Source organism: Leopardus geoffroyi, chromosome C3 (genome assembly GCF_018350155.1).
Source record: "Leopardus geoffroyi isolate Oge1 chromosome C3, O.geoffroyi_Oge1_pat1.0, whole genome shotgun sequence".
Classification (NCBI taxonomy): domain Eukaryota; kingdom Metazoa; phylum Chordata; class Mammalia; order Carnivora; family Felidae; genus Leopardus; species Leopardus geoffroyi.
In genome coordinates, this window is record NC_059338.1 from 119,212,894 (window position 1) to 119,238,295 (window position 25,402).

Here is a 25,402-nt window from a genome sequence, read left to right on the forward strand (position 1 = left end):
CATAAGCCCTTTGACACCAAGGAGCACAATTGCTGGATGGTATGGTTAAAAGTTTGTTGAGTTTTGTAAGAAACCACCAAACTATCTTCCAAAGTGGTTTTACCATTTTGCATTCCCAGTAGCAATGAATGAGAATTCCTATCACTTCACATCCTCATCAACATTTCCTGTTGTCAGTGTTCTGGATTTTGGTCATTCTAATAGGTGTGTAGTGATACCTTACTGTCGTTTTGCATTTCTCTGATATAGGATGTGGAGCCATCTTTTCATATACATATTTGCAGTATGTATATCTTCTTGGTGAGGTGTCAAGGTCTTTGGCTTCTTTTTAAAATCTATTTGTTTTCTTATTGTTGAATTTTAGAGTTTTTTGTATGTTTTGGATTATAGTCCTTTATCAGATGTGTCTTTTGCAAATATTTTCTCCCAGTCCGTGACTTGTCTTCTCAATCTCTTGATACTGACTTTCTCAGAGAAGTCTCTTTTTTAATTAAAGCATAATTAACATACAATGTTATATTAGTTTCGGGTGTCAATATATTGATTCAACAATACATTAGTGCTTACAACAATAAGTGTAGTCACTGTCTGTTACCATGCAATGTTATTACAATATTATTGACAATATTCTCAATGTTGTATTTTTCATCTCCATGACTTACTTACTTTATAACTGGAAGTTTGTACCTCTAATCCCCTTCACCTATTTCATCCATGCTCCCCACCTTCCTCTCCTAAAGCAGCCACCAGTTTGTTCACTGTATTTAAGAGTCTGGTTTGTTTGTTTTGCTTTGTTTTTAAGATTCAACACATAAATGAAATCATATGGTATTTGTCTGTCTGACTTACTTCACTTAGTATAATACTCTCTGGGTCTATCCATGTTGTTGCAAACGCCAAGATTTCATTAGTATTTACGGCTGAATAATATTCTATTGTGTATATATACCACATCTTTTTTATCCATTCATTTGTCAATAAAAACTTGGGGTGCCTCCATATCTTGGCTATTGTAATAAATGCTGCAATAAACATAGGGGCACATGTATCTTTTGAATTAGTGGTTTTGTTTTCTTTGGGTAAATACTTAGTAGTGAGATTACTGGATCATATGGTATTTCTATTTTCAATTTTTTGAGGAACTTTCATACTGTTTTCCACAGTGGTTGCACCAATTTGCATTCCCACCAACAGTGCACAAAGGTTCCTTTTTCTCCACATCCTCCTCAACATTTGTTATTTCTTGTCTTTTTTATCCTAGACATCCTGACAAGCATAAGGTTATATCTCATTATGGTTTTGATTTGCATTTCCCTGATGATTAGTGATGCTGAGCATCTTTTCATGTGTCTATTGGCTAACTATATGTCTTCTTTGGAAAAATTTCTATTCAAATCCTTGGCCCATTTTTTAATCTATTGGTTTTTTGGTGTTGAATTGTGTTAAGTTCTTTATATAGTTTACATACTAACTCCTTATCAAATATATTATTTGCAAATATCTTCTCCCATTCAGTACATTGCCTATTTTGTTGGTTTCCTTCACTGTGCAAAAGCTTTTAATTTTGATATAGTCCTAACAGTTTATTTTGCTTTTAGTTCCCTTGCCTCCGAAGACATATCTAGAAAAATGTTGCCAAGGCCACTGTTTCTTTCTAGGAGTTTTATTGTTTCAGGTCTCACATTTAGGTCTTCAATCCATTTTGAATTTATTTGTGTGTACGATATAAGAAAGTGGTCTAGTTTCATTCTTTTGCATGTAGGTGTCCAGTCAAGTTTTATTATCTTTCTCAGATCAGAATTTTCTTTCTTGGATCATGTCTTTGGTGTTGTATCTAAATTAATGAACTTTTTTTTTTTTTTTTTGAGAGAGAGAGAGAGAGAGAGAGAGAGAAAGAGAGAGAGAAAACACACAAGCCAGGGAGGGACAGAGAGAGAGCATGAGAATCCCAAGCAGGCATCGCATGGTCAGTGTAGAGCCTGATGCAGGGCTCAGTGTCATGAACCATGAGATCATGATCTGAGCTGAAATCAAGATGCTTAACCAATTGAGCCACCCAGTCATCGCAAAATTAATTAACTTCTTACACTTTTTCAAAATGTGTTTAAAATCTGAAAATAAATCCATATTGAGATACAAATGTTGAGCAGTGAGCTAGACATTCACTAAGGAAGTAGAGAAATGTATAAAGTCAATATGACTTAAAATATTCCCCAACACTGCCCTAATCATTGCATACCAGAGATGGGGCACAAGCTTGGGCTGGATAGTTCACTTGTTAAGAATTGGCAGGTGAGAGCCAGCAGTAAGCAACACTGCTCACAGCCAGGGAAATAATCACCTTGGGGGTCAGGGAACTACTACTCAGCATGCCACCCCCAAAGTAATTTTTCTTGATATATTGTTAGATTTGCCTCATTTTTTAAAGTAATAAATTTCGAAGTGTTACAAATTCTAGTCCCAAGTGTGAAGAGAATACAAAAAAGGTAATTGCAGGAGAAAAGAAAAGCAAATACTTTAAAGCTGTTGATAAATCTACCTTTTAGAGCTTATAAGTATCAAAATCACTTAAAATAGCAAAAATTGAGTAATCTGTGTTTATGGAAGCACCATTGTTTATTATAAGTAAAGCAATTCAATCAAAAAGATTTTTCTGTCAAGCACCATAAGTTGTTACATTTTTCAACAACATTGGAAGAATCTAGCATGTCACCACATTGCTCTTATATTACCTTGGTGCTCTGTAAAAAATGGCGGTTAACTCCAGAAGCAGAGTGTAGGTGGGCCAAGCTGAAGCTTTGAGACCATACCTAGCCTTTAGCACAGAAAATGACCTTAAAAGCACACACCCCATGGGACCTCCTCTATGGAGACACGTTACTTCCAATATCTATATTGAAGAGCTAATTTATATGAAACATCTTTTTATTAAGAAATATTTCTAGGAGAGTAATCATTTAAAATTAGATACTCAATGTTATTTATTATAGTTTTCATCCTGACATTTTCTTATTTAAACTAAGGCAAAACATATTTCCCATATTACAAATACACAAGAAAACAAATACTCTTGTTCTTCAGTGATTAATAATAAAGACAATAAAGACTACAAAGGGAGAACATGACCTGATTTTTAATCTGATTTTGTGAATTAATAACTTACTGATAGAGTCAAAATTTGAATTGATTTGAAGATATAATCTTAACATTTCTCTAAATGAAAAAAAGATGAAAAGTTACATGAAAAGTTACAATGTAACACCTAGGCTGTGGTATAGATTGCACTTTTTCTACAAAAGAATATTTATTTGCTATATAGAGAGCTACAATCATAACATAGGTTGCTAAAATAAAAAGCATGACATTTACAAACATAAACACTAGAATAGGTTACAGGGATTATTGTGTGTATACTAGGAAATGTAAACAAAGAGACATACTTATTAGGAATACTGACTCCATATTTGATAAATCAAATTTCAAATATAAACCACTGGCTAATTTCAACTTTAAAGTAAAGACATTGTTTCAAATATACTGTGTAGATTATCTCATGTCTCATTTATGTTTTAGAAAATAAAAGGCTTTCTTGTTATTAATATCATTGTTGTTTCCTCAAAAGAAAACTCATCCACCCACCCTGACACATAAAGGTCACTGACACGTGAAAGTCAATATGGAGACTGGCTTTCTGTAAATCAGATTAATGGTAATGAATGTCCATTCAGTCACTATAATATTTTGTTCCATTATGTGGTTATGCTACCATTTATATCCATTCTACTGTTACTGGACACTTAGAAGGTTTACAACATTTCTACCAAGAAAAATGCTATTGTGAATAATCTTATAAATGCCTCTTGGTACATATATGTGCAATATTTGTACTCTCAAAATCAGTACATAATAATGCCACATTCTTGCCAAAATACTGTATTTTTCCACTTTCTAATTTTTTTTATCTGATGGGCATGTACTGGTATTTCATTATATAAATATAATTTATATTTCCCTAATAACTGATGAGATTGAATATTGTGTTTTGGTCACTATTATTTCCTCTTTTATAAAATAAAATAGTCCAGGGGCACCTGGGTGGCTCAGTCTGTTAAGCATCCAACTTTGGCTCAGGTCATGATCTCGCAGTTCGTGAGTTGAAGCCCCGCGTCGGGCTCTGTGCTGACAGCTCAGAGCCTGCAGCCTGTTTCAGATTCTGTGTCTCCCTCTCTCTCTCTGACCCTCCCCTGTTCATGCTCTGTCTCTCTCTGTCTCAAAAATAAATAAATATTAAAAAATTTTATAAAAAAATTAAAAAAAATAAAATAAAATAGTCCAATTATACCTTTGAACGTTTAAAATTAGAGTTACAAGACAAAATATTTCCCTTCCTCCTAATAATTATTTGGAGTATACTTTCCACTGTAAAAACAAAACAAACAAACAAAAACAGAATATTGAAACCTTACTTGTGCAATAGTCAATGCATATTTATTAATTTCCTACTATGTTCTAGGTGGCCTCTGGAGAAAAAAATTCCCATGGTATCAGATAACTACCAGAAATTAGAAGATTACCACTTTTCAAAAAAATGAATAATTAAAGTTTCCTCAAACTTCCACCATCTGCCCCAATTCTATCAAGAAAAGAGTAAATCTCTGTCTATTTAAGCCACGTGGAAATTCACCTAGTATTATAAAACAAAATGTCAACTCAGAAAGAAAAGCATGTGAGGGCAGTGAAAACACTTAAGACCTATTTTCACTCCATTCTTAATGAAGTGCAGAAATGTATAAAATGAGTGTGGCATAAAACATTCTCCACCCCCACCCCAGTCATATTGCATGCCAGAGAGGCCAACAAATTGGGCTGGACAGCTCACTCGCTCAGTGAGTAAACATAACTTCTGAATCACTGTAGCTTACAACCTTTTCCACAACATTTCAAGTCTAACATAGACTATATTAATTAACTCCTAATAATAATAACTGGATTAATTTATTCTGTAAAAATTTCTTCAGTACCTACTGTATGCTAGAAACTACACGCTAGACATGGAATGAACAATGATGAGGAGACAAGTCCCCACCCTTTAGGGAGATTATAGTTTAATAATGAAATTATAACATTTGGCCATGCAAATAAACCTATTCTGGTACTAAGACAATAATTTATATAGATGTCTACCGATAGAGTCTCAAATAGATAATTGTAGACTTTTACTTGGTGTATCAGAAAAGGCTTCACAGAGAAAGTTGAAAAGTGAATGGGGAGAGAGAGGTACAAAAAAAGGGGAAGAGCATTAGCACAAGCACATGAAACAGCAGCCCAGTAAGAGAACTACAGATGATTCGGCATAGGTGGGGTTTAGAGCACAATATAGAAGACAAGGGGGCCAAATAGTAAGGATCTGGTATAGCACTCTGGGGAGTTTGGAAATGTTATATGTATTTACATAGAACAACATACACATTGCATCAAAAAGGAAGGAGATTACACACTCAGAAGAAACCATTAAGAGGATTTTAATAAAGGGATTATTTACAGAAATATAGACAGGGTTGAGGGAAATCTACAGGAGAGTGAAGGATAAGTAGCTGGAACCAAGGACAGGTACAGCAGGAAGGTGTTACTATAATAGGCCTGATGGCCCTAGGGAAAGGAGGGATCCTTGATATCTTGAAAGGGCTGTAGTTGTAGAAGGGCAGTTCTACTGCATTCGGTAGAAGGAAACAGACAACCTAGTCTATTTGGAAAGAAAAGATCCAAAGGAATAACTGACCTCACTCAGTCTGCTTCCATCCATTGTCACCTTCTAGTGTCTCCTATTGTACTAAATACAACCAGAAAAGATTCAGAAAGAGTGGCTGACACAATTTATAAAGTTCATCCCGCTGGCACAAAGAGCAGAGTGGAAAAGAATGAAGACGTGTGTATGAGTGTGTTTGTGTGAGTGCATGTGCATGTGTGTGTATCTCACCTACTATGTGCAAAACATTATACATTTATGCATTTCATATACACTAGCTCTTTAAGCTTCTTAAAAATCATGAGAACTAGATATATTTACCACCTCCTTAAAAATAAACATAGGTTAGATAAATTATTTATGATCACATATCTAGCAAGTTGCAAGCTGGGTTTTCAACTCAATACTTCTTGACAGGAATGATTTACTCTAAAAGTTGTTTTTTTCCCTTCAACCAAGAGCCAATATCACATAGTATTATGGTGAAACATTTGAGGCATACCATTAAAACAAAATACACTAAAAAGGTGATCACTGTTCACACAATTATTTATTTAATACTATTTTAATGCTATTTTTAATGCATTAAGATAAATGAAAACAAAATATATCTCTTTAAAAGAAGATAAATTATCATTATTCCTGGATAGTTTCATGACACAAATAATTAAAAGAAACTCAATTCAAAATCTATTGGAATTAATAAGAGTTCAGTAAGGCATACAGTCATAAACATATATATAAACCTAGTTAAATAGCTTTCACATATACTTATAATATTTGGTTAGAAAATACAATGATATGAAAGTGGCTAAGATATCAGATCCTAAAACTCCCTGAAACAAAGAAAAAGTCATTTTTAATCTATTTGAGATAATGGATGCTAGCTAAATTTATTGTGGTAATCCTTACAGAACACATGTAAGTCAAGTCATTAGGCTATACAACTTAAATTTACACAGAAGACATTCTTTAACATTTTAGCCATTCTAATAAGTGTGTAGTGATATATCATGATTTTAATTTGCACTTCTCTAATGAATAATGATGTTGGTATTTTCATGTACATACTTGTGCTTAATATATATTCTTTGGTGAAATATTTATGCAAATATTTTGCACACTTTAAAAGAAAATGGGAAAACAATTGCAAAAATATTAAGGTTTCTTTATATTTTATGTAAAGTCCTTTATTAGATACATGCTTTGGAAATACATTCCCAGTTTCTGGCTTATGTTTTCATTCTCTTAACAGAGTGTCGCAAAAAGTAGAAATACTTAATTTTTATGAAATTTAACTTATTCAGTTTTCTTTTATGAATCATGCTTTTGATGCTGCACCTAGGAAAGGTTTGGCAAGATTTGGCAAGAATGTAGAGGAACTAGAACTCTCATAAACTAATGGTGAGAATGTCTAGTGGTGCAAGAAATTTGGAAAACAGTTTGGCAATTTCTTAAAAAGTTCAACATGCATTAGCCATATGATCAAGATGTTCTACTTCCAGGTGTTTCCTTAAAAGAAGTGAAGGCAAACACCCATGTTAAGACTTGGATATGAATGTTTATAACAGCTTTGTGTAATAGCCTAAAACCAGAAACAATCCAAATGTCCATAAATTGATGGATAGATAGATAAACTGTGGTGTGTTAATATAGTGCATTACTATACATGGGGAAAAGAAGAATGAATTATTGATACAAAACACAACATGGATGAATCTCCAAATAACTGTGCTAAGTGAAAAAGCCAGACTAAAAAATAGTATATACTGTATAATTCCATTTATACACCATTCTAGAAAAAGTAAACTCATCTATAGTGACCAAAAGCAGTTTAAGTGTTTGCTTGGAGACAGGGGGTGAGATATAAGAAAGGGGGTGGGAAGAAGAAAGAAATAGGGAAGTACACAAGGAAATTCTTGGGAATGATGGATATGTTCATTATCTTGATTGTTTGATGCTTTCATAATGAATACATGTGTCAAGACATTTCAAATAGTAAACTTTAAAATATGCATTTTAATATATGTAAATTATGCCCCAGTAAAGAGGTTACTAAAATGTGCTGTATATGTTATGTATACACATTTATACATATCTGTATAAAAATATATACATATTTTTTCCTTCTTCATTAGGTACTTGTCAAAATCTAGCATGACCTGGAAATATATATTGGGAAAGTATATATTTTGGGCAAAATCCTCTTGTGAAGATTTATTCTCCACTGCATAAATGGTACTATCTCCATATTATAGCCATAATACATATAAAGCTTTTTAGATCAACAATACATAATTAAAGCATAACAGAAAACATGGATAAAGGCTATGATCATATAGCTCACATCAACACAAATAAATACAAATAGTCAATAAGTGAATGAATACAAATAGTCAATAAATAAAGAAAAATTTAGCTCAAGAAGGAAGCAAAGAAATGAAAATTAAAATAATTATGTGATATCTTTTACTGTTGTTCTATGAAATTGAATTTTTTAAAGCTAATGTTCACTGCTAGGGACAATATTAATTAGTTTACCCTTTCCAAAAATAAATGTAGCTAAAAATATCAAGTGCCTTTATTTATTTATTTTTTTAATATATGAAATTTATTGCCAAATTGGTTTCCATACAACACCCAGTGCTCATCCCCAAAGGTGCCCTCCTCAATACCCATCACCCACCCTCCCCTCCCTCCCACCCCCCATCAACCCTCAGTTTGTTCTCAGTTTTTAACAGTCTCTTATGCTTTGGCTCTCTCCCACTCTAACCTCTTTTTTTTTTTTCCCTTCCCCTCCCCCATGGGTTTCTGTTAAGTTTCTCAGGATCCACATAAGAGTGAAACCATATGGTATCTGTCTTTCTCTGCATGGCTTATTTCACTTAGCATCACACTCTCCAGTTCCATCCACGTTGCTACAAAAGGCCGTATTTCATTTTTTCTCATTGCCACATAGTATTCCATTGTGTATATAAACCACAATTTCTTTATCCATTCATCAGTTGATGGACATTTAGGCTGTTTCCATAATTTGGCTATTGTTGAGAGTGCTGCTATAAACATTGGGGTACAAGTGCCCCTATGCATCAGTACTCCTGTATCCCTTGGATAAATTCCTAGCAGTGCTATTGCTGGGTCATAGGGTAGGTCTATTTTTAATTTTCTGAGGAACCTCCACACTGCTTTCCAGAGCGGCTGCACCAATTTGCATTCCCACCAACAGTGCAAGAGGGTTCCCGTTTCTCCACATCCTCGCCAGCATCTATAGTCTCCTGATTTGTTCATTTTGGCCACTCTGACTGTCAAGTGCCTTTATATTATCTGTCTTCTTTTACCTACCAATTATTCCATTTCAAGGAAATTATTCTAAATAACCAGAAATCTAATAATTGCTCTTAGCTGAAAAATCAGTTTCTATTGCTTTCAAATAAGAATTATAAATGCAAAAAAATAGGAACTGTAAAATCATTAAATTTGTTTGTAATATCAAATAGCAAAGGGTGAGAATGATATTTGAAAATTTTAGCCATAATAATTATCATTAAATACATAGAGAATAAATGCTTCAAAGAAGAATTCTAGCCAATATAGTTTTCAGGTCTGGCTTGATGACAAGGATCTAATGCAGAAGAAAGAGCATTGACCCATATGCTGATGGAATAACTTGCTGTACAGCAAGCCCAATGTAGTGGCTCATTTTGAAACTAAACTCCATGGAGATCATGAGATAGAAAGTAGAGTTACAAACCCACCAAAGACCATAAAAGAATGTTGCAAACACATTATAGATTACTTACACACTCTCTTTAGCCAAATCAAGGCATGCACAAGCCACAAGCATATCATGTCAACCCTGAATATTAAGAAACCAATTAAACCACATTCTGCAAGAATAAATGTTTAATAGATTAAACAGAAAGAGAAACAAATAAGGAATTCTGTTCCAAGCTTTTAAAGACCACCAAATAGTTTACTTTCTCTCTGCAATTAGACCCAGGATTTGACAGTTAAACAACAGTGACCATGCAGGCCTACACTCTACTAGAAACAGCCAAATCTTTCCAAGAGTTTCTAGATACAGCATTACTTGGGTCTAGACTTGATTTCCTAAGTCTCTCCAAAATGGTTTTTTCATGCCATTAGATAACAACTCCCAGAGTACAAAAGCATCCTGCCCATATATAATGCACAATTTTATTATACAGAAGAAATTAAGATACTTTGTTTGATAAAGTTAGAAGTAACTTCATGATGATGTTGTCTGTGAGAATAATTACAGTAGGAAGGCAACTAATGTCCTTTGTAAGGGCATACATAAAGTTTTTAACAAAAACTTGCATTTTTGTGGTAATTTCACTAAACAGTTGTTATAAGAAATATTTTTCATATTCTATTGTCTTATTATAATACAACACATGATAAAAAAATCCCCATTAGAGTCATTCCATTCTGATCTCTCAGTGCACGATGTCTGCTTTCTATTGCACTTATAAATCTAATAAGTATTTATAACAAATATTTAGTAAAATATTTCCATGAAAAAAATATTCTAACTTGAAATGCAAAAATGAATAGCCACCCAAGACAAGAAGTCTTAGCTTTAACATTCACATCTATGTTGAAATAATATACACCATATTATGGACTTAATGTTTGTGTCCTCTCAAAATTTGCATGCTAAAATCCTAAGCCTCATTATTATAGTGTAAAGATGTGGAGCCTATGGGAAATGATTAGGTGATTAAGAATGGAGTCCTCACGAATAGGATTAGTGTCTGTGATATTGTGATTTATAAGAAATATATATTTGGTCATTCATTTGATCATTCAAATGGCCAAATATATATTTCTCACACATATTTGATCTTTCTCCACAGTTCCGAGCTCACAGCTCCCAAACCCTTGGAATTTCCTTAGTGTTAAGATTGACAAAGGTGTCTTGTTAATGAACTAACTTTTGCACCCCACCTGAGCATATGGGCTGGTTACCAAAGGAACCAACCATGTGATTGAAGTGTTGGAGCTTTCAATCCCCCCTCACTCCCAACCCTTCCCATCTCCCAGGAGGGGAGGGGGCCTGAAGACAGAATCAATCACCACTGACCAATGATTTAATCAATTGTGACTTTGTAATGAAGCCTCCATAAAAACCAAAAAGGACAGGGTTTGGAAAGCTTCCAAGTTGGTAAACAAGAGGAGATTTGGGAGATTTGGCACACCCTGAGAGGGCATGGAAGCTTCATGCCCCTTCCCACATACCTTGTCCTATGCATCTCTTTTATCTGACTATTCCTGAGTTATATCCTCTTGTTTGTTTGTTTTGTTTCAAGTTTAATTTAAATTCTAGTTAGTTAACATATAGTGTAATACTGAGGAGTATTTGGTGATGTATCACTTACATATAAACCCCATGCTAATCATAAGTGCCCACTTAATTCCCATCACCCATTTATTTAGTCCACCCCCACCCATAATAAACAAGTATCAAAGAAATAAAATGTTTCTCTGAGTTATGTGAGCTACTTGACCAAATTAATCAAACCCAAAAAGGGGGGAAATAGAAACCTGTGATTTATAGCCTGGGCTTGTCACAAGCATGGGGATAAGGGGTAGGAGGAGAGGTGATATCTTGTAGTAGTGAACTCTTCATCTGTGGAATCTGATGCTATCTCCAGGTAGTGTTAGAATTGAGTTGAATTCTCGAACACCCTGCTGGTTGGTATGGGGAACCAGTTGTGGGGGGAACTCCCACAACTCCACACATGGAAATTGAGTCTCAGAATACCAAATTTAGTGCCCTTATAAAGAGACCCCAAAGAGTTCTCTCCCGTTCCTTCATGTGAGGACACTGCAACACAGCCATCTGTGAACCAAGAAGGCCCTCACCAGATACAATCTGCCTTGACTTAGACTTCCCAGCCTTCAGAATTGTGAGAAATAAATTTTTGTTGTTTAAAGCCACCCAGTCTATGATATTTCTGTTATAGCAACCCAAATTAACTAAGGCATCTGCACAGTGAAAAAAATAATTTTCACAACAAGCATTGTAATAGAAATACAATATGGTGTATTGTAAAATACACTTTGCTTATTCCAAACAAAAGAACAGTATAAAAATAAAATTTTTAAAAATCCTAGTTAATTTGGGATGAAATAGTCATTTATGAAACCTTAGTATGAAAATATTACTGGCAACTTCGTAAACTAATGTAATATATCATAAATAATTAATAGACATTATTTATTCATAAACTATAAGAGAAATTTGCATATTCTTTCTTGAAGAAATAAAAAAAGGGACACACTTATTCTGAGATACAGGAATCCTTTTATACTTCAAATGTAGCAAGCACATAGCAAAATCTTTTGTATAAAAACCTATCAAGATATGCAAGATTCTTTGGCAAAGGGAAGATGGAATTGTACAATGTACCGTGTATTATAGACTAAGTAATATACATGGAGCTTTACATTTTTAACTTTATTCAGGTTTCACAACAATGACCCTATAAGGCTAATAATTGTGCCCATTTGATTTTTTAATTTAATTTCATTTTAACCCCAGTATAGTTAACATACAGTGTTGTATTAGTTTCAGGTGTGCAATATAGTGATTCAACAATTCCAGACATCACCCAATGCACATCCCAAGTTCACTCCTTCATCTAGTTGCGCCCATTTTATAGATTAGTAAATTGTGTATCAAGAGGTAGAAGTTCGCCCAAGATCACACAACCAGTTATTAGAGGAGTCCAGTTTAGAACCCAGGTCTCTGAGACTCCAGAGTCCAGGCATTTCACAATATGTGCATCCCAAATGTCACTTTGACTCTTACTATTATAGACAGACCAAGATTCAGTGCCTTACTCTTCTATAATATCAACCTACTGCCAAGGAATCTTTAATTTCTTTCTATCTTTTGCTAACTCATCTCCTAAACACAAATTAACTCTCTTCATTTAGTTCCTGTCTTATATCATACATGATCACTGTTTTCTGCCAAAAATTGAAATTACCTGTAATATTCTGACCATTCTTTATTTTTTCTTTTTTAAAATCTTTTTTAAGTTTATTTATTCTGAAAGAGAGAGAAAGAGGCAGAGAGAGAGAGGAAGAGAGAAAATCCCAAGCAGGCTCCTCATCATCAGCACAGAGCTGGATGCGGGGCTCCATCCCATGAACTATGAGATCAGGACCTGATCCAAAATCGGGAGTCAGACGCTTAACTGACTGAGCCACCTAGGCACCCCATACCATTCTTTAATTAACCTATGTTCCCTTTTGGCTTGAAATAAACACTTTCTCTCCTACAGGTAAGTCCCCCCTCCCCAGTCAGTTTTCATCAAAACTCTATTTTTAACAGAATTAAACCCACACATTATTTTTCTCTGTTCAGCATACAGCCTTAAAATATAGTTTGAGATTGTAATTCCTCATCTTATATGCCATTTCTTTGGAAAACAACACTGTAAAAACCATATTGCATTTGGATTTCAAGCAGCCTGAATCTAAAAAGCAAAAATCCTCATGTCCTTCCAGGGAGCAATTCCTCTGAGTCATTCCTGAGAAGGGCTTTGCATCACTGCTCCACTGAAACATAATGATCTTCAGACGCCTCATTCTCTCAGAGGAAACATCTTTAATTGGAGAAAGTAGGAGAAAAAAACAATTGGGCCAAGTATTCTCAGAGGATCTTAAACTGCTTTTCACAGCTCATTTATAAGTTTGTCTCTTCTCTTACCCTTTCCACGACCCCCACAAATATACATGTATGTCACTTTTCTTTTCAGAAATTAGTCATTTATAAAGAAACCAATTATTTTTACCAAAGCAATCCATAATTGCATTTTTTTTCAACGTTTATTTATTTTTGGGACAGAGAGAGACAGAGCATGAACGGGGGACGGGCAGAGAGAGAGGGAGACACAGAATCGGACACAGGCTCCAGGCTCTGAGCCATCAGCCCAGAGCCTGACGCGGGGCTGGAACTCACGGACCGCGAGATCGTGACCTGGCTGAAGTCGGACGCTTAACCGACTGCACCACCCAGGCGCCCCCATAATTGCATTTTAAAAGCTGGTGGTGTTACAGGCAGTGCAATCAAATACAAACATGTGAGAGTATTAGATCATTTGTCCAGGATATTAGCTGTTAGTGGTCAAGTTGAGCAAAGAATCTGAGGTGCTTCCAGGACTACCAATTGAAAACTGCTCATGTCTTAAAAAATTAAATAAAATCAAGTTCTATACGTAGAATTCAGGCTACTGTCATCTCTGAGAGCAATTCCACATAGCCTCCTGAGGTTACCCCAAATCTTCTGCACCCACAGTCAGCTCTCCACACATGACCTATTACTATTTAAATCATAATGCGTCACTCCCTTTTTGCCAGTCACACCTAGATAAAAAATCTACCATGACCTACAGGACTCTAGGTGATGATCCAGTTCCTGATAACATCCAAAGCCTCATTTCCACCTTTTCCCCTCAATCATGCATTTTCACAGCACTGGTCTTGTTGCTAATGTATTTTTTTCAATTTACAAAACACGTTGCCATCCTGGGCTCTCGCGTTGTCTGCAATGCACTTCTCCGAGATATTCGATTGGCTCACTCTCTCATTTCATGAAATTATCTGATCAACGTCACCTTTCAGAGAAGAGTTTTCTGATCATTTTCATCATGCCCTATCCCCCTATTCTGCATTAGCTTTTCTCCCTAGCATTTATCACTAACTGATATAATACATTATGTATTTATTATCTCTCTCTCTCTTACATTAGAATATAAGCTTCCATGAGGGTAAAGATATTGTGTGTTCACCACTGCGGTCCCAATACCAAGAACATTGCCAGAAACATACATAGAAGTTCAAAAGTATATGTTGAATTCATTAATTAATGGCTGCAAAATATTAAATCAGTCAAATTAATTTATAAATTAAAATTCCAAGTCATGTTTTAGTTCATAACTTTTGATGTTATTTATTCATGATCCATTTCCTCCTCCTTCTGAAATACTTTCTCTTTTGAAATGCTATCCCTTACCAATTGAATGTGAACTCAGTAAGAACTATCAATAAAAGTGTACTGCCCCCTCAGCAGTTATCTAAGGGATGGGTATAAAAACAAACTATAAAAATCTGGTTCCTTATCCCTGAAACTAAAGTGTGAGCCTAAAAACTCTCAAAATACTTGTAGCTGATTGAGTCCAGTGTTATATTTGGAGAAGACATGCAGAGGTTATCTAGTTCATATCATTTCCAGCATCTAGTAGTTCTTCTATTTGGGGAGCTACCCAATATTCTTCCACAGGCTTCCCCTCTCTCCCCTACCCTGTTTGTTTGTTTGTTTGTTTGTTTGTTTGTTTGTTTGTTGAAATTAACCAGAATCAGTTTCCGTTGCTTACAACCCAAACTCCTAACACACATGACAAGCGTATATTCGATCCAATATGCCTTAAAATAAAAAATTTAACAGAAAGCCCCCCAACCCTTTTTTCTCTCTCATCTTTCTCTCTCAGTCTGTTCTCCACACACACTTTCCAATTACATAGCATCCTTTAGTTACTCAAACCCCACCTCTCTGGAGACATCTCCCAGACATGCCCTTTCCAATGATTTTAGTGTTTCAAATAATTTATCCTTCCTCTGATCTAGCATTGTTTACTCAAAACTGCTGAATTAAAGTAGAAGTTATGTAATCAATATGATTAAGCCAAATCTTGCCAAGTTATCAATAATCAATAGCTTCTTAATCTTGCCATGCATATTTGCATTTCTTTAAAAGGAGGTTACTCAAAATTTATTTGTTTGTTCAAATTTCAGGCAGAATGACAAAGTGAAGAATTTTAGAAAGCATAAGGTAGCTACTCTTAAAAAGGTATTCAATCATATCACTAAAGGAGCCCATTGATCTGCTCATGGTTCAATTACAAATAAAGAAAGACATGACAACTTATCCATCAATAAACAGATTTTAGTTGAACTACTTTTGTGACTACATAAAGCATATAGCCCCACTGCAAATGTTGACTGAGTCACAGAGACTTATGATGTTACTAAATATGGCTAACATATCCTAAGCACCCCCTGTATCCCTGATACCTGAGTTTTGGGGACAAAACCAATGATTCATTTCTAACCAATATAATATGACAAAGGTAATAGGAGATCCAGGTCACTGATTAGATTATACAAAACTTCATCTTAGCACAATAGGAGAAAGAGAGACTCTCCCTTGCTGGCTTTGAATATTTAAACTTCCATGCTGTGGGAAGGCCTGAGAGAGGGTGATCCAGCAAAGATGTATGGACCTGTAAGAGCTGAAATGGGCCCTCAACTGAGAGTCAAGAAGAAAGTAGAGACCTCAGCCCTACAACCACAAGGAATTGAATTCTTCCAACAACACCCATAAGCTTGGAAGAAGATCTCATGCTCCAGAAAGGAGTAAAGGAGTGTAGCCCTACAAACATTTTGATTGAAGCCTTGTGAGACATGAGCAAAGGACCCAGCTAAGCCTTGCCCAGAAAGATAATAAATGGATGTTGTTTTAAGTCACTACATTTATGCTAATTTGTTACACAGTAATGGAAAATGAATACACTAGTGTACCAATGAAACAAGAAGAAAAAAGCATGTCTGTAGAAGAACAAATATAGATTGTGGATTTAGCACATGCAATGCTCTTTTATTACTAGCTGATCGTGTCCACTTCAAAGGTTGATATGAGGAAGAATCAGAATTTTATGTATAGAAATTAAGGCTTTGTGTGAATATTAAACATAAAAGTGAGTTCCCCTCTCATTTACTCTGCCATTATGTCTCAGTGAGTAACACAGCCCCACCCATTGACAACAGTCAAGACCAGCTACCTTCATTCTGAAGAGTCATACTTGGCCAATTCCGAGCCACTGAAAGTGGGAGCTTGATGTTATTTCAGGATCTCCTCTACCTACCTATCCGTTCTCTCACATGTGAGCGAGGGGGTAGATTCTGGAAATTGCCACCATCCCAACATCTATTGTCCAGGGTATTTGGAGATTGGTTGTTAAATGGACTCCATGAAGGTCCACATAAGAATGCAGCAATAGATCCTTTGTCTATTCTACTTTGTGTTTGGATATCCTTCTACCGTAGTACCTTCTTTAGTCTATTGCTAAGGTGGTACAGGGTTTTTATCCATTTGTAGTTTCCATCCTGACTTCAACCTAGATTTACCTTAGTATTTCAACACTTTGCCAGGGAACCATAGCTGCTCAGGCTCCTCTTGCAGCTTATAAGAACTTTGTTTTCTTGAAAGTGCTACCTTGTTATTTTCAGAAAGACAGAGATTACCCCATTGAAAATCCTCCAGCCCAGTACAATTTTAAATCATAGGTGAGTGACTCACAGGCTTCTAGACACTTAAAAAAATTGAATCCAATACAATTTTTGCCAGCATTATGGTTTAATGGAATGAAAGTGGCTATAACTCCAGTAACTTTGAGTACTTTAGTGATTTTCTACCAAAGCATATTTTTAACATATTCACTGAACACATTCTCATTAAATTTTCTATTTTTACAGCTTACCAGTTTAATTATACCCATGTATGGCAGGTGGTTATGATTTCCTTCTCCACAATTCCCTCACACCTACTTTCTTATAAAGAGACTAGTAATTGCTATGTTTATTTCATTGTTGATGCTATAAGTAAAAGCATCAGAAATTTGACTATTCTCAAATTTCCTGGAAACTCTGACCGACCATATTTTCTCAAATTTGCAATGACAATTTTCAAGAAAAGTGCTTATAGCATTGAATTCTTAGTGTATTCCTCCAAATATAAATGCCAGATTTTTATTTTCTCATTCTATGCTACTGTTTTTTTCTTTCAGGCACAATTCTAGTCTTGACACTTTCCTCTTCATTTTGTTTGTGTTGTCAATCAGTATTCCATTATCACATTTTCCCACGGTCTCATTTCAACTTTAATTTCATTCACAAATCCAATACCATATCTGGTAACCAGCCTCCACCCAGATTTAATCCCTCCTCTCTCCTTCTCCCTCTCCTTCAGTCACTTGTGCCCCAACCATGGTGCAAAGTGTTCCAAGAAGTTAAAAAGAATATGAGATAAGTTTATACAAAGGCTGTGCAATGGAGAAGACAGTTTAAATTCTGTGAAGAGCTGACAAAACATAAACTGATGAAATCTTAAACATAATTTTGATTTAATACAATCAGTAATTAACACCTATTTTGCTTGCAGCTTAAAATTAAAATGATGTGCCACAACTGGATATATTACCAATATATTCATGATATGCCATGAAGACTGAATTGATGAAGACTGCATTCATCTAGAAACAGTCTTCAGCATTTCTACCTCTCCTGAATCAACCATTAGTGGTAGATTGCAACTGAAACACACTTAGCTGCAAACAACTAACTTAAAAAAAAAAGTGGACCTATTCAAAAGTATTATTCAATAAGAAGTACTAAAAATACTTACAATTTCTTTAAAATATCCAGGAATTCCACTAACTTCTCTTCAAAATTTTTTGGTTCATATAAAGTAGGGCCACCACGTGCTTTTTTAACATGGATAGCTATATTGTGAGAATCATCAGGTTGTTGGGGTTGAAGTTCTTCTGTGTCTTCAGTAGGTTCTCTGAACAAAGGAACACAACAGATTATGGTGTTGCATATTGTATAAAAATGACTGACATGTGGCAACTGCGTGGCTCAGTCAGTTAAGGGTCCAACTCTTGATTTCAGTTCAGGTCATGATTTCACAGTTTGTGAGTTCAAGCCCTGCATTGGGCTCCATGATAACAGTATAGAGCCTACTTGGGATTCTCTTTCTGCCCCTCCCCACACTTTCTCTCTCTCCTGCGCACGCTCTCTCTCTCTCAATAAATAAAAAAAAAAAAAAAAAAAAAAAAAAAAAAAAACCAGACAGCTGCTATGACATCCCTTCCTCTAAAAAAAAGAGTACCATGAACTTTTACTTTACTGTTAAGAGCAAAATTGCATTGTTGTGAGATAATATGGCATTTTACTAATGTATGCCTTTTCATTGCCTTAGTTCTGTTTTTTCGCCCAGTCATCAGTAGTGCTGTTACATACGTCCACTTAAAAGTGGACATACATAAAATACTTTCCACATTCAGAGCCTGATTATACGTATTATAACTGTGTTAAGTGATTGAACGATCTTTTGTAATTAGATGTATATAACTTAGTAAATATTTGAAGTCAATGGTCAATCCTTCTCTTTAGAGCCATTCACTTGTTTTTTGGTGTTTTCTTCACACCAATGATAAAATTGCTTTTTTAAAAACTTTTGTTTCCAACTGGTAAATTGTGATCATCTGAAAGCAGCCGATTTTCTTTATTCTTGTGCTACAGTATGTTATACACCCAAGTTCCCAGGAGATGTATGGCTGAATAACCATTCCCCATTCATTTTTCTAGTTCCACACACTTCTATTAAGAAGTCACTAAAAACTTAAGAGCAAAAACTGATGAATGCTATTATCCTTAAGAAAAAAAAATGTAGAGAAGATGATAAAAGCCCAAATGACCTGTAATTATATACATGAGAATATTAAAATCATACTTAAATATAAGATAAACATTATGTGGGATAATAATAATAATAATAGTAAATAATCACATTAACATCTAACATACATTTGAGTTTTTGTGCTGGTTGTTCTGCTAAACATTATATGCACATATCTCATTAACATTAACCATGTGAAATAAACAATATTATCCCCCATTGATAAGATAAGGAAATTGCAGATTAAAGAGTTTATATAACTTGTCTTACCACTCATAGCTGCTTGTTAAAGCTTAGTAGTAAAGCTTACTTGATGTATACACAAAGAAGATAGCCTAGCATAACTTACAAATATAAAATTAAAAGCCAAAATCCATTTCCCTTTCTATCATTTTTACAGAACCTCAAACATTCCTTCCAGACCTAGAACACCACTTCAAACTCTATCCCTCCTTACTCCTATAAATAGTAAGCACAGTAAAACTCAGCAATGATGAGAATTCAGGTATAAAGCAATTTGCTTTTCTCCACCCAGCCTGGATACTAAAATGCAAATGAAATGAAGATCTTATATACTAAAAAGGAGAGGTCTGTGGACTGGAGGGAAAAGTGAAGGTAGATATAGCAGCTTTGTGGCAGGAATATGCAAAGTGAGTCCCCATGGACCTAGTATTCTTCTGGCCCAAGTTCATCGTATTTGACCAAGGTGGGCAACTCCTGAATTTTCTACTTCATGTTGTAAATCTCAAACTAGCCAAAGGATTCAAAATAGTCCTCAACGACATTTAAGCCTCTTGAAATTAACCAGGAGATACTAAACCACCAAAAGCAATAGAAACAAATAGGTGGTCAGACACATTAATTGATTAGTTGATTAAATTGTGCCCTATACTCTTCAGGAAATGGTAGAAAGTTATGCTCATCATTACATAGTAAAATTAGCAATAATGCAATATATTAAATATATATAATATACAAATATATAATAGTATGGGTAATCTCATGCCAACAAATTTGAAACCTTAGATGAGATAAATCACTGTAAAACTACAAATTACCATGCTGATAACATAAAGAAAGAAACTTTGAATTGTTCTAAATATTTTAAAGAATATAACTAAGAAGTAAGAATCCTTCCACAAAAAACTCCTGGCCAAAATGGCCTTAATGATGAATTCTAACAAACTCCTAATAGATAAATAAACCCAAATACTTGCAGAAAATACAAAAGACAGCTATACTTTCCAGTTAGTATTATGAAGCCAACGTAGCCTTAATATCAACATCTGGCAAGGATATTACAAGAAAATTACAAGCCAGTATCACTGAATATAGATGCAAAAATCCTAAGCAAAATATTAATAAATTGAATTCAGTAATAATTTTTTTAGATATAAAGCATAGCCTAGTTAAGACTATGCCAGGAATACTATTTCATGAATGTTGTTCAACATATTAATGGAATAAAATAAATCATGATTATCTAAACATTTCATGTGATAAAACATTCATGTGTAATATAAACTCCTACAAAACTAGAAATAGAAATATTTTTTTCTTTTCTTTAGAGAAAGAGAGAGAGCACACAAGTAGGGGAGAGGAGCAGAGAGAGAGAGAGAAGACTCTTAAGCAGGCTCCACATTCAGCATGAAACCCAACACAGGGCTTGATCCCACAACTCTGGGTTCATGACCTGAGCCAAAATCAAGAGCCAAATTCAAGAGTCAGATGCTCAGACTGAGCCACCCAGGTGCTTTGAAGTGAACTTTCTTAATATGACAAAAGACAAACATCAGTTGTATTTCTGATTCCTTACTTTTTTTTCTTAACGCCATTTACTCAATTTTATTGCAATATACCTAAAATATAGCAAGGAACACGTGATGCCATCAGCCATCAGTAAGCATGGCTTCAAAAGTTTCCCCCATATCCTCATGAGACACACTTGGGTTATAAAGATGGTTACCCACCTGCTTAGGATGAGGTCCTATCATGCCATGTAAGGCCCTAACATGACCAGGACTTCACCCATGCAACTTCCAATGCAACCATATAACACTGGCCATCACTGGATAGGGTGAGCCAGTTATCTTCTGGACAATAAGGTCTCACGACAGTCTGCTTAGCCAATATGTTCCTTATTATCTAATGGGGGAGGGCACTAATAGGTTAATTAGTCCCTAAATGTGTTATTGAAAGTTGTTAAAAGTGATATGAAGAATTTATACATGTTATGAATAACAAGTATAGGATACTTATAAGAGTGTAAAAATAGGTGACCTATTTTGCTTGCCAGGAAAAGACAATGTCTCAGAGAGAGATTTAAACTGCCACACAAGATTAAAAAAGTTAAAAAAAAAAAAAAAGCATATTCCAGGAAGAAGGTACAAGAAATTTTCTTGCAGAAAAATTTCTAAAGATGCCAAATTCTGGGAGGAGGGAAGATGGCGGCATAGGAGGACGCTGGGCTCACCGCGCATCCTGCTGATCACTTAGATTCCACCTACACCTGCCTAAATAACCCAGAAAACCGCCAGAGGATTAGCAGAACGGAGTCTCCAGAGCCAAGCCCAGACGAGAGGCCCACGGAAGAGGGTAGGAAGGGCGGCGAGGCGGTGCGCGCTCCACGGACTGGTGGGAGGGAGCTGGGGCGGAGGGGCGGCTCGCCGGCCAAGCAGAGCTCCCGAGTCTGGCGGGCAAAAGAGGAGGGGCCTGACGGACTGTGTTCCGACAGCAAGCCCGACTTAGCGTCTGGGAGGTCATAAGTTAACAGTTCTGCTCGGAAAGCGGGAAGGCTAGAGGACAAAGGGAGGGAGAGCTGCTGAGCCCCCGGACGACAGAGCTCAGTTTGGTGGGGAACAAAGGCGCTCGCCAGCGCCATCTCCCCCGCCCATCCCCCAGCCAAAATCCCAAAGACAACCAGTTCCTACCAGGGAACTTCCTCGCTCCCGCAAACACCCGATTCTGTGCTTCTGCGGAGGAGCCAAACCTCCGGCAGCAGATCTGACTCCCTCCCGCTGCCACAGGGCCCCTCCTGAAGTGGATCACCTAAGGAGAAGCGAGCTAAGCCTGCCCCTCCTGCCCCTGTGCACCTTGCCTACCCGCCCCAGCTAATATGCCAGATCCCCAGTATCACAAGCCTGGCAGTGTGCAAGTAGCCCAGACGGGCCACTCCACCCCACAGTGAATCCTGCCCCTAGAAGAGGGGAAGAGAAGGCACACACCAGTCTGACTGTGGCCCCAGCGGTGGGCCGGGGGCAGACATCAGGTCTGACTGCTACTCCGCCCACCAACTCCAGTTATACACCACAGCACAGGGGAAGTGCCCTGCAGGTCTTCACCACGCCAGGGACTATCCAAAATGACCAAGCGGAAGAATTCCCCTCAGAAGAATCTCCAGGAAATAACAACAGCTACTGAGCTGATCAAAAAGGATTTAAATAATATAACAGAAAGTGAATTTAGAATAATAGTCATAAAATTAATCGCTGGGCTTGAAAACAGTATAGAGGACAGCAGAGAATCTCTTGCTACAGAGATCAAGGGACTAAGGAACAGTCACGAGGAGCTGAAAAACGCTTTAAATGAAATGCAAAACAAAATGGAAACCACCACGGCTCGGATTGAAGAGGCAGAGGAGAGAATAGGTGAACTAGAAGATAAAGTTATGGAAAAAGAGGAAGCTGAGAGAAAGAGAGATAAAAAAATCCAGGAGTATGAGGGGAAAATTAGAGAACTAAGTGATACACTAAAAAGAAATAATATACGCATAATTGGTATCCCAGAGGAGGAAGAGAGAGGGAAAGGTGCTGAAGGGGTACTTGAAGAAATAATAGCTGAGAACTTCCCTGAACTGGGGAAGGAAAAAGGCATTGAAATCCAAGAGGCACAGAGAACTCCCTTCAGACGTAACTTGAATCGATCTTCTGCACGACATATCATAGTGAAACTGGCAAAATACAAGGATAAAGAGAAAATTCTGAAAGCAGCAAGGGGTAAACGTGCCCTCACATATAAAGGGAGACCTATAAGACTCGTGACTGATCTCTCTTTTGAAACTTGGCAGGCCAGAAAGAACTGGCACGAGATTTTCAGTGTGCTAGACAGAAAAAATATGCAGCCGAGAATCCTTTATCCAGCAAGTCTGTCATTTAGAATAGAAGGAGAGATAAAGGTCTTCCCAAACAAACAAAAACTGAAGGAATTTGTCACCACTAAACCAGCCCTACAAGAGATCCTAAGGGGGACCCTGTGAGACAAAGTACCAGAGACAACACTACAAGCATAAAACATACAGACATCACAATGACTCTAAACCCGTATCTTTCTATAATAACACTGAATGTAAATGGATTAAATGCGCCAACCAAAAGACGTAGGGTATCAGAATGGATAAAAAAACAAGACCCATCTATTCGCTGTCTACAAGAGACTCATTTTAGACCTGAGGACACCTTTAGATTGAGAGTGAGGGGATGGAGAACTATTTATCATGCTACTGGAAGCCAAAAGAAAGCTGGAGTAGCCATACTTATATCAGACAAACTAGACTTTAAATTAAAGTCTGTAACAAGAGATGAAGAAGGACATTATATAATAGTTACAGGGTCTATTCATCAGGAAGAGCTAACAATTATAAATGTCTATGCGCCGAATACCGGAGCCCCCAAATATATAAAACAACTACTCATAAACATAAGCAACCTTATTGATAAGAATGTGGTAATTGCAGGGGACTTTAACACCCCACTTACAGAAATGGATAGATCATCTAGACACACGATCAATAAAGAAACAAGGGCCCTGAATGAGACATTGGATCAGATGGACTTGACAGATATATTTAGAACTCTGCATCCGAAAGCGACAGAATATACTTTCTTCTCGAGTGCACATGGAACATTCTCCAAGATAGATCATATACTGGGTCACAAAACAGCCCTTCATAAGTATACAAGAATTGAAATTATACCATGCATACTTTCAGACCACAATGCTATGAAGCTCGAAATCAACCACAGGAAAAAGTCTGGAAAACCTCCAAAAGCATGGAGGTTAAAGAACACCCTACTAATGAATGAGTGGGTCAACCAGGCAATTAGAGAAGAAATTAAAAAATATATGGAAACAAACGAAAATGAAAATACAACAATCCAAACGCTTTGGGACGCAGCGAAGGCAGTCCTGAGAGGAAAATACATTGCAATCCAGGCCTATCTCAAGAAACAAGAAAAATCCCAAATACAAAATCTAACAGCACACCTAAAGGAAATAGAAGCAGAACAGCAAAGACAGCCTAAACCCAGCAGAAGAAGAGAAATAATAAAGATCAGAGCAGAAATAAACAATATAGAGTCTAAAAAAACTGTAGAGCAGATCAACGAAACCAAGAGTTGGTTTTTTGAAAAAATAAACAAAATTGACAAACCTCTAGCCAGGCTTCTCAAAAAGAAAAGGGAGATGACCCAAATAGATAAAATCATGAATGAAAATGGAATTATTACAACCAATCCCTCAGAGATACAAACAATTATCAGGGAATACTATGAAAAATTATATGCCAACAAATTGGACAACCTGGAAGAAATGGACAAATTCCTGAACACCCACATACTTCCAAAACTCAATCAGGAGGAAATAGAAAGCTTGAACAGACCCATAACCAGCGAAGAAATTGAATCGGTTATCAAAAATCTCCCAACAAATAAGAGTCCAGGACCAGAAGGCTTCCCAGGGGAGTTCTACCAGACGTTTAAAGCAGAGATAATACCTATCCTTCTCAAGCTATTCCAAACAATAGAAAGGGAAGGAAAACTTCCAGACTCATTCTATGAAGCCAGTATTACTTTGATTCCTAAACCAGACAGAGACCCAGTAAAAAAAGAGAACTACCGGCCAATATCCCTGATGAATATGGATGCAAAAATTCTCAATAAGATACTAGCAAATCGAATTCAACGGCATATAAAAAGAATTATTCACCATGATCAAGTGGGATTCATTCCTGGGATGCAGGGCTGGTTCAACATTCGCAAATCAATCAACGTGATACATCACATTAACAAAAAAAGAGAGAAGAACCATATGATCCTGTCAATCGATGC

At 36.3% G+C, this 25,402-nt stretch overlaps 1 protein-coding gene across 1 annotated transcript in view; it reads right to left on the reverse strand.

Annotated features, from left to right (window-relative positions):
• Positions 1–25,402, reverse strand: part of CNBD1 (cyclic nucleotide binding domain containing 1) — a 396,262-nt gene that overhangs the window by 316,172 nt on the left and 54,688 nt on the right. The window contains exon 4 of the mRNA XM_045454541.1: positions 18,243–18,401. Within this exon, the coding sequence (XP_045310497.1) occupies positions 18,243–18,401 (159 nt within the window). The remainder of the gene's footprint in view (positions 1–18,242; positions 18,402–25,402) is intronic.